This window comes from Helobdella robusta, assembly GCF_000326865.2.
Source record: "Helobdella robusta unplaced genomic scaffold HELROscaffold_78, whole genome shotgun sequence".
NCBI classification, from domain to species: Eukaryota; Metazoa; Annelida; class Clitellata; order Rhynchobdellida; family Glossiphoniidae; genus Helobdella; species Helobdella robusta.
In genome coordinates, this window is record NW_008705446.1 from 471,037 (window position 1) to 485,273 (window position 14,237).

General features: G+C 32.1%; 1 protein-coding gene across 1 annotated transcript; it reads left to right on the top strand.

The window, feature by feature from the left end:
• Positions 1–12,269: 12,269 nt before the first annotated feature.
• Positions 12,270–14,237, top strand: HELRODRAFT_181995 (hypothetical protein; the record flags this gene model as incomplete). Its single annotated transcript, XM_009031760.1, has 2 exons — positions 12,270–12,323; positions 13,947–14,237. The coding sequence occupies 2 exons, from the start codon at positions 12,270–12,272 to the stop codon at positions 14,235–14,237; spliced, it is 345 nt and encodes a 114-aa protein (XP_009030008.1).

Consider the following 14,237-nt stretch of genomic DNA (forward strand, 5'->3'; position numbering starts at 1 on the left):
AAATGTAATCAAAGAATGTTGAAATTTTCGGGAGATCGTTGATGAAGACAATGAATAGCAATGGACCCAAAATACTGCCCTGAGGTACTCCAATTTGGTTTAATTTTTCGCTCGAGCATGTACCCTGCCAGCTAACAAATTGACTTCTCTCCGATAAGTAACTTCTGAACCATTTCAGTTGCGAGCCACGTATTCCATAATGGTCTAGTTTTGCCAGCAAGATGTTGTGGTTGATGCAATCGAATGCCTTCGAGAGATCAAGGCACGTGCCTACGATGTATTTTTTGTCTTCTGCTGCGATCCCTATTTTTCTGATCAATTCTATTATTGCCAGCTCAGTCGAGTACTTCTCTCGAAATCCAAATTGTAAATTGTTAATTATGGAATTTTTTTAGAAGAAGATATTTAGCCTTTTGTACATTATTTTTTCTATTATTTTCGAAAAATTTGATAAAAGAGCAACGGGTCGAAAATTAGTTAAATCATTGCATCCCTCATCCTTTTTAATCGGTACAATTTTTGAGACTTTGAAACATTGTGGGAATGTGCCGGAGTTGAAAGAAAGGTTAATTAGGAATTCCAAAATGTGAGCTGTTGAATGTATGGTAGATTTTATTATTTTCATAGGAATGCCATCCCATCCACTGGTTGTTTTTGGTTTGAGAAGTCTGGTTGTTGCAATTATTTCATCGCTTGAGGTCGACAGACGAGTTTTGAAGTTTATTAGTGAGGTGATTTTTTCCAGAGTGTTGAATTGTTGAAAGATGAACCTAGTTTTATAGCTATACCGATGAAATAATCGTTTAAGGCGTCCGCAGGAGAACGAACAATTTCACTGTTTGATGTGACGGTATTGGTGATTTTATTTGTGCTGATAATGTTCTTAATAATTGACCACGTTCTTCTGTTATCTTTTATGTTCTTTTCTATGATGTCGCTGTAGTATTGTTTTTTTAGTTAATTTTTAAATTTGATGCAAGATTGTCTAATTGACTTTAATTTTTTAGATATTTTGTATACAGTTTAGTTTTTCTATTTAACATTATTTTCAGATCATCAGTCATCCAAGGTTTATCACGTGATATTTTTTTAATTTTTTTTACTGATGAAATACGACAGCATTCGTTGAAATTCTTTACAAAAATCTCTATGAATCGTTGAAACCCGACATTTACATCCTCACAGTTTAAAACGTTTGACCAGTCCATGTTTATTAAATATTCGTTCAGTCTGTTGATTCGTTCACTTGTAAACGAGTATAATTTCTCCTTCAGAAAATGGTTCTTGATTCTGTTAGACTTCATATTTACAATTATAAAAATTGGTAGGTGGTCCGAAAGATCACATACCTGTGTACCACATAATTCTACTGCATTTGGTTCGCTCGTGAAAATTTTATCAATGACTGAATTTTTATTTAAACTTATTCTTGTTGGGGTTGTTATTAAAGTTGATAGGTTGTATGATGTTAATAATTGTTGAAGTTGGAATTTGCTGGCATTTGAATCAGCATCAAGTAAATTGATGTTCATGTCACCGATCAGATAAACTAATTTGTTCTCTAGACTTATGATTTGTAGTACCTGTTCGATTTGTTGAAAATACATATTTGCGTCAAAGGTAGGAGGCCGATGTGTTATTACAATTATTGCATTTTTATTGGAACAATCGTTTGTTATTTCTATGCTGAATAATTCTATGCTGCTAATGCTATTGATGTCGTCTCTTGTTTTATACGTAATATCGTTATCAATATACAAACCGATTCCACCACCGTGCTTACCAGACCGATTTTTACATACATATATATACATACATACATCCAAACATACATACATACATACATGCATACATACATACATACATACATACATACATACATACATACATACATACATACATACATACATACATACATACATACATACATACTTACATGCATACAATACATACATACAATTGTTTAAGAAAGTCACAGCATTTTCAGCGTTGCTTAGTTTTCTTTTCAACTCTTCAATCTTTCTTACGATGAGTTTCAGTTGATTATTAAGTTTATTTAACTCGTACACAAAATTAGTGTGCATGTTTAAGATATAAAAGCTTTTTTCGAAAATTCCTATTTTCATTATGAATGCTAATTTTCGTGTTGTTTATGACCTTATGTTTGTTACTCTTACTTTGTTCCTATGTTAATAAAGTTTTTACGACTTCTTTGTAACTCTTTGTGTGAATTAAAGTTTTTTCATGAGTTCTTTGTATCTCTTTGTGTGTCATCTCGGTAAAATTGATTTCCATTTTTATGGGATGGTAGAACGCCAGTGTCCCTTTGTTGAGTATTTATAATGGGATGCCTTTGTTCAATCAAAAGTGTGTGGGTCTGCAATTTGTAGTTTTTATTTGTTAATAATATCAATATCATGAAAAACTTCAACATTGTTGTCAAGGATGTCTCTAGTGGATTTTGTCTTGTGTTTGTCTTTCAGGTGGTTTTTGATAGCGCCCGATTGAACGTGCCTAATAAGTCTTCTCGGTAGTTTGGTGTCAGTGATTTCGACATAGTTAGATTTTTGTTATTGTTCTTCATCATCATGGAATAACTGTACTAAAATACCAGATTCGATATTGGATAGATGTCTCCTGATATATTCATTTACTTGCAAAAACTGGTGATTGTTTCTTGAAATGTAGATGTAAATGGAGTTTTATAAACTGATCAGTTTCCACAAAGTTAGTGTATTCACGACTGCTAAAGTTCCAGGGAACAATGCAAGCCTAACAACGAGCAATGTTCAGAATTCGTTATCATCCTTCTTTCTGTATTTATTCAATAGACTTTGTATAACACTGAAGCAACGCTTGCAACCGACACGTCAATTAATAAATATTTACTTGATAGAAAGTTCATTGTGTTTCTGTCAATACGTCTGCCTGAGTTTGCATAATTGGAACTGAATTAGTCGCGTGTGTTTTGTTTGTGTTTTGGCTGTGTGTGATGATGTGTGTGATGCTGTATGTGATGTGTTTTTGTTGTATGTGTTGTATTTAAAGTTGTTATGTGATGTGATGTGTTGTGTGTGTTGTGTTTGTGTGTTGTTGTGTGCATGATGCTGTATAGAGTTTAGTACGATGTAATGCTGTGAGTATGCTTTTGGTTGTGTCTGGATGTTGTGATATATCTAAAAATGTGTGTGCACGTATGTGGGTGTGTGTGTGTGTGTGCGTGTGTTATGGTTCCGTGCTTGTGCAAATATGGTGACAAAAGTATATCATAAAACATGAATGAACAAGAATTTTGACAAGAATGAAAATTGGAATAATGAACAAATTTTTCTTTCATTTTTTACACACAGCAACAACAACAACGCGTTAGAAGTTTCATGATTGATCGATTTTTAATTTTGAGTTGTCTCTCAAAACAATGCAGACGTTTTTAAATTTTCAAAAATTTTGAAAAATCGATAAGTGGCAATTATATTTTGAAACTTTCCTTGACAAATTTGTTTATTAACTAAATTAAGAAATAATTTTTGCATCGTGTTGACATTCAGCAAAAAATGGTCAATTTGAAAAAAAAACAGTTTGAGGTTTTTTATATGAAAATTTTGAAATGGAACAACTTCGCATAATGAAGACAACAGCCAGGATGAAGAGAGCAAGGAAGAGCGAGAGAGAAGGAGAGAAAGAGAGAAGGAGAGAAAGAGAGAAAGAGAAGGCAAGCAGACTTTGAAGCAGATGACGACGAAGCCAGTTCAATGGTGCACGAATTGTTGGACAATTAACGTTGACACAATGAAATGCAAGGCACAAAGGGATTCATTAACGCGTAGCCCGGACGATGTGTATGTGTGCCTGCATGCTTTCATTCCAGACTGATAAAGAACGTGTTTCTATGAAACACACACACATACACATACATACACACACACACACACACACATTTTCAGATATATCACAGCATCAACGTCTTATATACCCATAGCATTGTTCATCAAAAATTTCATATAACCTTGTAACATTATGTATACGCTGTAATTAAGAGAGAAGAATTAATCTTATTGCCATTTAAGCAGTTCTTCTTCAGATCATCATATGAATGTTTGATAAATAACAATATGAATGGAAACAGAAAAGAATCAAGTAAAAAAAATTCATATTGAAATAAATAAAATTGAAGAAAGAAATTGAGATGACAGCATTTCTTGATACATCCACACATACATGGCAAACCAACATCCATATAACAACCAATGTAATTCTTCCACACAATTCTTCCACATGATCATATTCCAAAGTGTCAACAGCCAGTATACAGGCTAAGTTTTTTCATCCACAAACTTTTTTTTCCAATATAGGATAGTAGAGATTTCAGTAGTCCGGGAGTTTCGCGTTCACATTATAATTACATTATTATTACTTTGGTGAAAAGATATTTCTTTCAGCTGTAACTACAGATTATGAATAAAGTCTTTTTAAATCTTATTTCTTTTCATTTAATGACGTTTATTTCTAATAAAAACAATAAAATAACTTTTATTTAACTAAAAATTTTGGAATATAAATAGAGAATCGATAAAATATAACATGTTTCGGGTAATTATGTATTTATTTTTGTTTAAAATTGTTAAAATTTAAACTCTAGAAAATTATTTAACATTAAAAAGTTTACAGTCTGACCAAATAACCTCTAAAGATTTTGCAAATGCAAACTTTCAAACGATTTTGCATCACAATGAAATTCTTTTAATTGAACTTTTTGAATTGGAGTTTTGAATGTATGAAATTTAATTGCTAGAACCCTATCAAACAAAAGGAAACTTTCCTTTTAATGTATAAATACGAAAATAATAAATTATATTACATTTTTTTTGGTTAAAAAGAAATTTATAATATTGTATGCTACCAGATGAAGTAGTCTGTCTGTTATTCTATTTAAAATAACCAAAAGATTGAGGACTCGAGGTATTATCATGTGCATTGCAAACGTCACGTGTATTATTAACATTGCTAGTTGGCTCTGTGACTAGTGACACATTTTTCCGGGTAGCTTAAACCCTTTCGTCTTCAATGAAAAATTAAAAAAAAAAGACTTTAGAAATTTAAACAGAAATTATGAAACCAAGCATAGTAACATGAAAATCGGTATTAAATTTCAAATAAAATTCAATTTTAATATTATTGCTTTGCAAAAAACATAAAAAATTTTCAATTGAAAATAAGTTGAAGATGGCCAAACTTTTCACGGACAGAAACGTTTTGTTTATTTGAAAAAGTGACACAATTTTTTCACATAAAAATAAATCCAACTTAATTTATTTTAGACAATTTATTGTCGATTGATGCGTGGGTTTTGTCCAATTAAAAAAATAAACGTAACGTTTAATAAAGTTATTTGAAATCTGTTTGAAACATCTGCTTTGCGTAATTTTATACATCTCTTAACTTGAACGTTGAGAAAACAAATCAATTTAGTTAGATTTATATATGTAATCTTGTCTAATTCATTTAATTTCGTTAGACCCTTTTTAGTATTAAACTGTATTTTTCCATAATATGCACCGTATTTATTGAAGAATTAAAAATGGAAAAAAGTTGAAAAGTTATTAAAACTACTGCTTGACATGAAGACACTGCGGGATAATGACTTATAAAGCAGAGCGAGTGTTAGAGCAAATGGTTTGATTGATTGCTTTGTTTGGTCTACGTTAATACATCTATCGATATTAATCAACTGGTGTTTTGTAGTCGTCATCATCATTACAGATGTTATCATTTTCATCTTCGTTATCATGCTCCTTCTTCTTCATAATATCTTCATCGTTCTCCTCTGCATACCATCATCTTTGTGTTTACCATCACCGTTGTTGATTACAGTTTCACGAGACACCAGAAAAATATAATGACAGACCTGCTTCAGTTTTGCAGGTTATATTTCAAATTTTACGTTGGCTGTACACGTGAAGAAAGATATTTCAAAAAAGTACCTATTGCTTTTATGCGTCTCTAGTTTAGTGTTTTTATGCTATCAATAATAATCTTGACCTTCACAATTTTTATCTCTCTCTCTCTCTCTTTCTCTCTCTTTCTCTCTCTCTCTCTTTTGTTTTGTGTGTTTGTTTGTTTGTTAGATGTACAGTGCACTGTTTGTTTATTGCAACACGATAGCGTAAGAATGACAATTTCTCCGACAATACATTTAGTCACGTGCGCCGTTTTGTAGATTCGTGTTTGTTCTGCACCATGTTGTCTGCATGTGAATGACCAATACCTCCTTGTTTATTTCGTTCGTTCGTTTGTGCTCGCTGTGTACACTTTTGTATCTATAATCATATATGTATATGTTTGAGATTGCTAGTTTGTTAAATAGATAATTTAAACCAACATACATCACATATATCAACGTGTATGCACATACATTCATACATACGAGTTAAGTTTGTGCATTTAAATTATTTTAGATATGTGGTACAGTCTTCTTGGCACCTTCTGCACCTCCACCTTCTGTTTTTTTGGCAGTACAAGTTCGTATTTTCTATTTTATGAACACCAGCGAAGTCGTATACAATGTCTTTTAAATTTTGAAATGAATGTTCACAAGCCATAAATGAGTTTCAAATAGTCTACCAAATTGAACTTTTTAACCAAATTTCCCTGTCCTATGTTTTTTCCATATTAGAATATTGAGTGATTTAATTGTAAATAGCAAATGAAAATAATTTCCCTTAATCCATTTAAAAAGAATGAAATTTGAGTATTCCACCCATTACAACTTTTCAAAAGTATTTTAATATTAAAATAGCATAGCACTCTTTAGAACAGTTCAACTAAAAATGTCTACAACACATGCTTCCAACTCAAATGAATAGAATGAACGAGCGGACAAATGGTTTCGTAAGTGACAGATCAAAGTGATCATCCATCATTTGTTAATAATAAGCCTGGTTGTAATTAGCGCAATACACTTATCCACTGCAAATGATCATTTCCAACTTATTCCCAAATGACCATTTTATGCGCACGAGCAAAAATCGCCGAATAATTGAATAACATTAGTCTGTTCAGAAGTTAAACTTCTAAGTGAATTATGTGTAAATGTGGATACGTAGGTTTATTCATTTTATTCATTATATTATATTATATTATATATTGCTTATTTTATTTCACTTTATTCGTTTTTGCTGGACTTTGCCTTTGCTGCTGACTCAATTCTAACACACACGTGAAATTTTTTGGCCAATTCTAATAATAATAAGAAGAAGAAGAAAAAGAAAAATAGTGCAAACATGTATATATTGTAATACTATAGTTGTAAATAATAAGTTGAAATGTGGAGAAATAATTTTACCATTAATATGCGGTATTACTGTTAAATATAATCCAAATTATATGTAAAACAAAAATAAACAAAAAAAAATCAGTATATGAAAAATGTTTCATTTACAGCACGCACGTGTCTGCGTGTTGGATATGATGCTTTGAGTCATTACAGACGATGGTAGGGCGGTGTCGTTAATTGACGTACGCGGGGAACACTCATTAAGACAGGTTAACTTTTAATAGGATGATTGGACTTATATGATAACTAATTGATTAGTCGGCCTGATGCGGCTTTATGATGATCTATCCGATCCATACTCTCTACGTTGAAACTGTATCATTTATATTTATTATATTGGTGAATCTGAATTGTTCGTCAATGGGTGGTCTTTTGAGATTCCAGAAGATGAATAAATAATGGTTGACTGAATGAATGAGTGAATGGATGAATGAAAAAACAAATAAAAAACAAACAAACAAACGAACGAACTAATGAATCAAACGCATAAAAACAGACACCTGGATATATTGGTGTACCTTGGTGGCTGAAGAAAATGTTGCTGTAGGTAGAAAGGTGGATGAATGGTATAAAAAATAGGTTCTCATAGCCGAATTGTTATTCATTCATTCATACCTTTTTCATGTAGTGGCGGATCTGAACAACTTCAACAGGGCAAAATTTTGCAATTGTTTAAATTTTGAAATTTCGACGAGGGACGAAAAAACTTTCAAAATTTTCCAACTTCATGGCAGTGTAGCCAAAATTAGCCCCTTTCGGCCTCACTCAGATTCGCCACTGTTCTCATGCACTTTGCTTCAAATTGCTTTTTTTAGAGATAGGTATCCTTCACAAAATCTTCAACAAAACGAACGATAATGAAAATAAATAATAATAGAAACCTTGATTATGGGATATTTGATAAAAGTGCTCAGGACGATTTGCATTCAATTAAATTATTACAAATTTGAAATAAGATTGTCGTAGTTTTTATTTCTGTTTAGAAGTCAAATGAGCAAGTTACGTTGACGTGTTTTAAAATTTTTTTAGATTCGGTCTGTGTTTTTTAAAGCAAAAAGTTGCTGGAAGCAGCAGGCTTTTAGAAGTTTTGAATTTTTCACTATATAATTTTTTATTTTCGTCTAATATTTTTGTTCTCGAATATACAGAAAGTGCACGTAGCTTGGAGTGGCGTGTTGACGTCAAATAATTATCTCCAGCACTGTTGAATGGAATGATGGGTAATTGAAAGACGCGGACACGCACAGGGAAAGATGAACATATCCACATCAACCAAAATTAGAATGCCTGGTCCACAGACGTGGAGAGCTCAGGGTTACAAAAATGTGAATGCATTTAAACTTTAAATGGAGGCTCTAATTAATTAACTAAACAATAATTTATTTTTAATTATTTTTTTTCATTTCCAGCGTTAACATTGCAGTAGTTGGTTTGTAAAAAGGCTGGCGTTTTTTCCATTTTTGCTCTGCTGATATTTTTCAATTATTTAAACAATTTTTGTTATTAAAATCGGCGCAAATTTCATTGCTTAATCCAGCGGTTTTAACAATTATTGCACACAGAATTGTGTTCAAGTTGCATTTTTTTGTGAGGACCACCTTTTTTGGATGCCTCGGAGCTCACCGGCCATGCCAAACACAAGAATACAAATTACAGACATGTTTCACAAACACACAGACACGTGTTGAAACATTAAAAAATTTATATAAAATCTTCAAAACATGTTGAACGCTCAAATTGGTAAACAATTCAAATTTTATTTATTATAAAAATTGAATTATGGAAAGATTTACATAAATGATTTTTAACTTTTATTGGGGAGGTGACTAGATCCACTAAAAAAAGAAGTTTATTAACTTATCATTAACAAGACTACATCCCCCTGCAATCTTCCATGTTACTAACCGAAGAACTGGATAAGTTTAATTTTATTGTTTTTATTTTGAACAAGTCAAGTTCATTAAGAAATAGATTTTAAATTCCTATTTTTGAATGATGAGAAAAACTTTGTACCTGCTCTTATTTTTAAAATTTGTTTCAACCAACAAACTCAAAAAAGAGCGGAATGAAATATGGAAGTCGTCTATTTCGGTTTGCTAACCATCTGCGGTGATTAATTTGCTCTAAATAACTTTTTTCTTCGCATATCGAGCAGATTGTTTTCATTATATTTTCAAACTTTGCTAAACTAATCAAATTTTATTATTTGGTCACAAATTTCAATAAATTTATTTATTTATTTTTCATATGATAAAATAATTTATGAATACATTTAGAACAAATTTTTTCAAGCAACGAACTCACAACTATCTCCCTAGTAAACCGCATCACGCACATGTGTCATCCAATTACGCAACGAAAATGTTGTATAGCCAGTTGTCAAATGAACCAGACAGCTGTAATGGATGCGTTCTTGCACAACAACAGCGTTTAAACTGAAGATATCCTCCCCTTACACTATTGTTATTAAGAGTTTTTTTGTTATTATCCAACATAGCACAATGAAACACATTATGCAACATATTCAAATGAAGGTGTATGTTCAATACTAAACATTTAATCGAGTGAATGAAATTTCATCTGAATATTATTGTTTGTACATTTGTGTTTGTTTGTTCGTTCTGTCGTTCGTTCGCTTGTTCGCTTGTTTGTTTGTGCGTGCATGCGTCTCTTTCTGAAGATTTCAAAAATTCTGAAATAACAGTTTTGACTGACGTTTGCAATTAGGAATTTTCCGTTATAATCTATTCTAGTTTGTCCGAATAATTTCCAAAAGAAAAAAAAAATAAAATGAAATGAGAAAACATTTCTGAATCAAATTGTGCAATAGAAGTCTGAAGTAAAAGTATTCTCAAAAGAGAGAAGACGTTAAGAAAGGGATGGAAAAAATGATGATGACGACGTTGTTGGTGAGAAGGAAGAACAAGATGGTAACAACGATGATGATGATGACCAAGAATACGATAACGTTTTTATATTATTAACGATGAAAGCTATTCTAATCATGAATGTTAAATTTCCTCAAAGTCACAACCTCATTTACCTGATCAGTTCACATTCCCCCACAAGACCTACCACGGCCATCTTCAACTTACTGCTCCAGCAACTTTCAAAAAATAATAAACTTTATTTATCTTCTAGTTCCTTATTTTCCCAAACCTTTGACAATCAACCATCCAACCCTAGATTCAAATTTATCCTGCCTGTCAAAAACACCTACAACTCCACACACCATTAAAATTTATTTTACACACTTCAACTTAAAATATTCATTTTTGTTCTTAATTAATTCCAGACCAGTGTAATCTTTACATCTTCAAACACCAAGCACCATCCAATTTTACCTGGATCCACATCTCCCCTGGAGACGGCAGAGTAATTTTTCACTCAATCTAACCAGATCGAACCATCACAAAAATGTCGCACCAGCTCCAGAACATCCTCGATCATATTCACATACCTACCGTTTGGCATTTCAAGTTAAAAAACTGTTGGTTCAATTTTGAAACATGCAGATGAAAGATATATTTAATTATGCATTATTTCTCTCGCAATAAATACTATAGATAATAATGATAATAATAATAATTATAATAATAATGACAATAATAATAATAACAACAATAATAATAATAATAATAATAATAATAATAATAATAATAATAATAATAATAATAATAATGCTATACGATAGCTGGTTGATGTAGCTGGATGTATTGACAAACACGTGCACGGAAAAGAGTTGCATGGCTGAAGAAATTGTATGCCCACTTAATTGCTCTTTCCTTCTCTTTTTGAAGGCCTTTGATCGATCAATGGAGGAAAGAAAATTAAATGAAGACAAAATCTTCCATCGTTACTAACACGAAGCGTACTAAACCAAAACCAAAAAAATGGATGTGTATCAAATATTGTTTGCTTGTCTGTATGTGTGTGTCATTGCTTGTATGCCTGTTCATGTGTCTGTGGGCGTGTTTTATGTCTGTATGTGAGTCCATGTCTGTCTGTCTGTATATTTGTTTTTTGTCTGTCGTGTCTAAGTCTGTAAATGTTTGTGTCTTCATGGTTCTAAATGTGTATTTAAACCTATTTGTGTGTCATTGTCTATCTGTATGTGAGTTTATGTTTGCGAGTGTTCTTCTGTCTGTGTTTGTATTTTTATGTCTGTATGTACCCATGTCTGTTTTTTTGTCTCTATGTCTGTACATTTGTTTTGCTGTCGGTGAGAGTCTTTTCGTCTCTATATGCATCTGGTATTTTTCCCTATGTAGGTGCTTTTGTCTTTTTGTGTGTCTTTGTGTGTGTAAGCGAGAATGCCATTGTGTTAGTATGTGTGTGTTTATATCTGTGTCTTTGTGTCGCATGTTCAAGAAGTTTATTTGTGTCAAGTTACTTGCATCATATTTTTGAATGTTTGTATAACGGTATTATATGTTTGTCAGCAGCTCCAATTTTTCTAATATAACTTTTTTGTTTTTTTTTTTTTTTTGTGTTTGAGAGATATAATCCTAACTTTTACAATTTTTTTTCTATGTATCAAGCGATGTTCACGTTCATCGATTGTTTGCTGTGAACGTGCGAACATCGTTCTTCACATCTTTTGTTCGTCACGGTTTTCTAATTGACTTTTATAGAATTGTATTCAACTGTGTTTAGTTTGAAGGTTGGGTGTCGTATTGTATTTGAAGCATTGTGCTATGTATGTATGTATGCTTGTGCTTGTGTGTGTGATGATGATGTGTGTGTGTTTCTGTTGTATTGTGACGTTTAGGTGTTTATGTGTTTTATAGTATCTTGTTATGTGTGTGTGTATGTGTGTGTGTGTCTGTGTCTGTGTGTGTGTGTGTCTGTTGTTTCTTGATTTGCGAGTAAATGTTGTGTGTGATGTGTGTGCGTGTGTGGTGTTGATGTATTTTATGCTTCTGCATTATAAAGAATGCCATGCAGTAGCAGGCAATGCCACTGGGTTGACATTTCATCTTTCGGAAAAGTAAGCCTTTTTGTTTGGTTGGTTATATGTTTGTGTGTCTCTTGAAGCTTGTTCTTTCGTCATACTCAGTTGTTGTTTTGGTTGGCTGCTATTGTTTGTTTGTTTGTATGTCATATTTTCTATTCATATTTATATTTAATTTATATTTATTCATATTTAGTTGATATTTGTAAATATACTTAATAAAAATTATTAAAATTATTGTAATTATCTCTTTGTTTTTAATGTTTTTTTCAAGTGATGAATTTGTTTTGATTTGCTAATAATGTAGTAGTAAACCATTAAAATATCCATAAATTGTTTGTAATCTTCGTTGGACAACTTCAACAAATGAATTAGTTTAAGACAGAACTCATTTAATTCAGATGTTCGTTACTTCACGGCGATGCTTGTAACAAATACTTCTTTTAAGAAATTATTTCTAAGTTGTATATTTAGTTTTCAAACTTAGCCTGGTTTTTTTATGATTGGAATGTTTTTTGTAAATCAGTTTTATCAGTTTTTTGATTTTTTTAACAAATTTATTTCATAAGAAATGAAATTAGGTAGTTCCTTAGCTTGGTTCATATTCTAGGTGACCTCAATATCAAATAAATTTTTTAAACATATGTTTATAAAAAAGATTTGTTATTTTTAAACTCAATTTTTCTAAACATTTTTTTACATAATCACATAATAACCCAAACCAGCAAAACACAAACAAAACGCAAACAAACAAACAAAACTCAAACAAACAAAACCAACCAAATACAAACCAACATTAAGCCGTCGAATGGGAGAACCTTTTCATTTCAATGCGAACATCCATGAAGCATTAGTTATCGCATAATTTTCTTATCAACCCCGCTTGAACACCTCGCAGAGCAGCAGCAGAGACGGAAGACGAGGAGAGGAAATATGTGGTGCACACGCATTTGATAAACAAACAGCACCACACAAACCCAACTTGAGAAGAAGAACAGAACGAAACGAAACGAAAACTACCAACTTTTCAAATTGAAAGTTCACGAACAGAGGAACACAAAAATAAAAACAGATGAAAACCTACAATCAAAGCAACAACTGAAACTTAAATAAAGCATTCATTTCAATTGTTGGGTTTATGTGGTTCTATATTTCTATGCCTTGCATTTCATTCAAAAAACAAAAGATTTCAAATAGCCTTCCACAACCATCCCCATTACACTTGCGTCATCATTCCAACTTTAACGCATGCAGTTACGTAAGAACTATTTACACACAACCAGTACAAGCCCGGTTAGCTCAGTCGGTAGAGCATCAGACTTTTAAGAGCTGAGTACCTCAAGTCATCTGAGGGTCATGGGTTCGAGTCCCATATCGGGCGGTTTCGTTTTACTTGTTCTCTTTATCATCCACATTAATGACACGTCCTAAGTTGCAGAGTATTTCTGTCCAGTTATGCCCTTTCGATGGTGGTGCCAAATTGTTTTGTTCGATAAACTCGATGGAACTTTTACAAAACTTTTTTATGGTTGTTAAATCAGATGGAGGCTTGATTGAAATGTAAATAACTTGGTGGTCGTGACAAATATGATGATGGTTGGTTTTACAATTTTAATGGAAATAATTTTAATTGTAAATAATAATTGCAACGAAATTAAGGACAAAGGGTTATCTTTTCAGGATTCGTTAACATTTTTAATTCATATCCGCGAAACATTCAACACAAGTTTCATGCTGCAGGAACTGATTCAAAAAAATTTTAAATATCTCACTAAGAAGTCTTTTATATTGTTGCACAAGACACTGATGAGATCTAAACTTGAAATCGCTGCAAGAGTTTCGTCACCATGGCAGATTGATGAGATCAAAGGGGGTGGGTTCAAAGACGTGCCACATAAGTGGTTGCTGAGCGCAGATGATGAAATTAAACTGAGAGGCTGCAAAAACTGA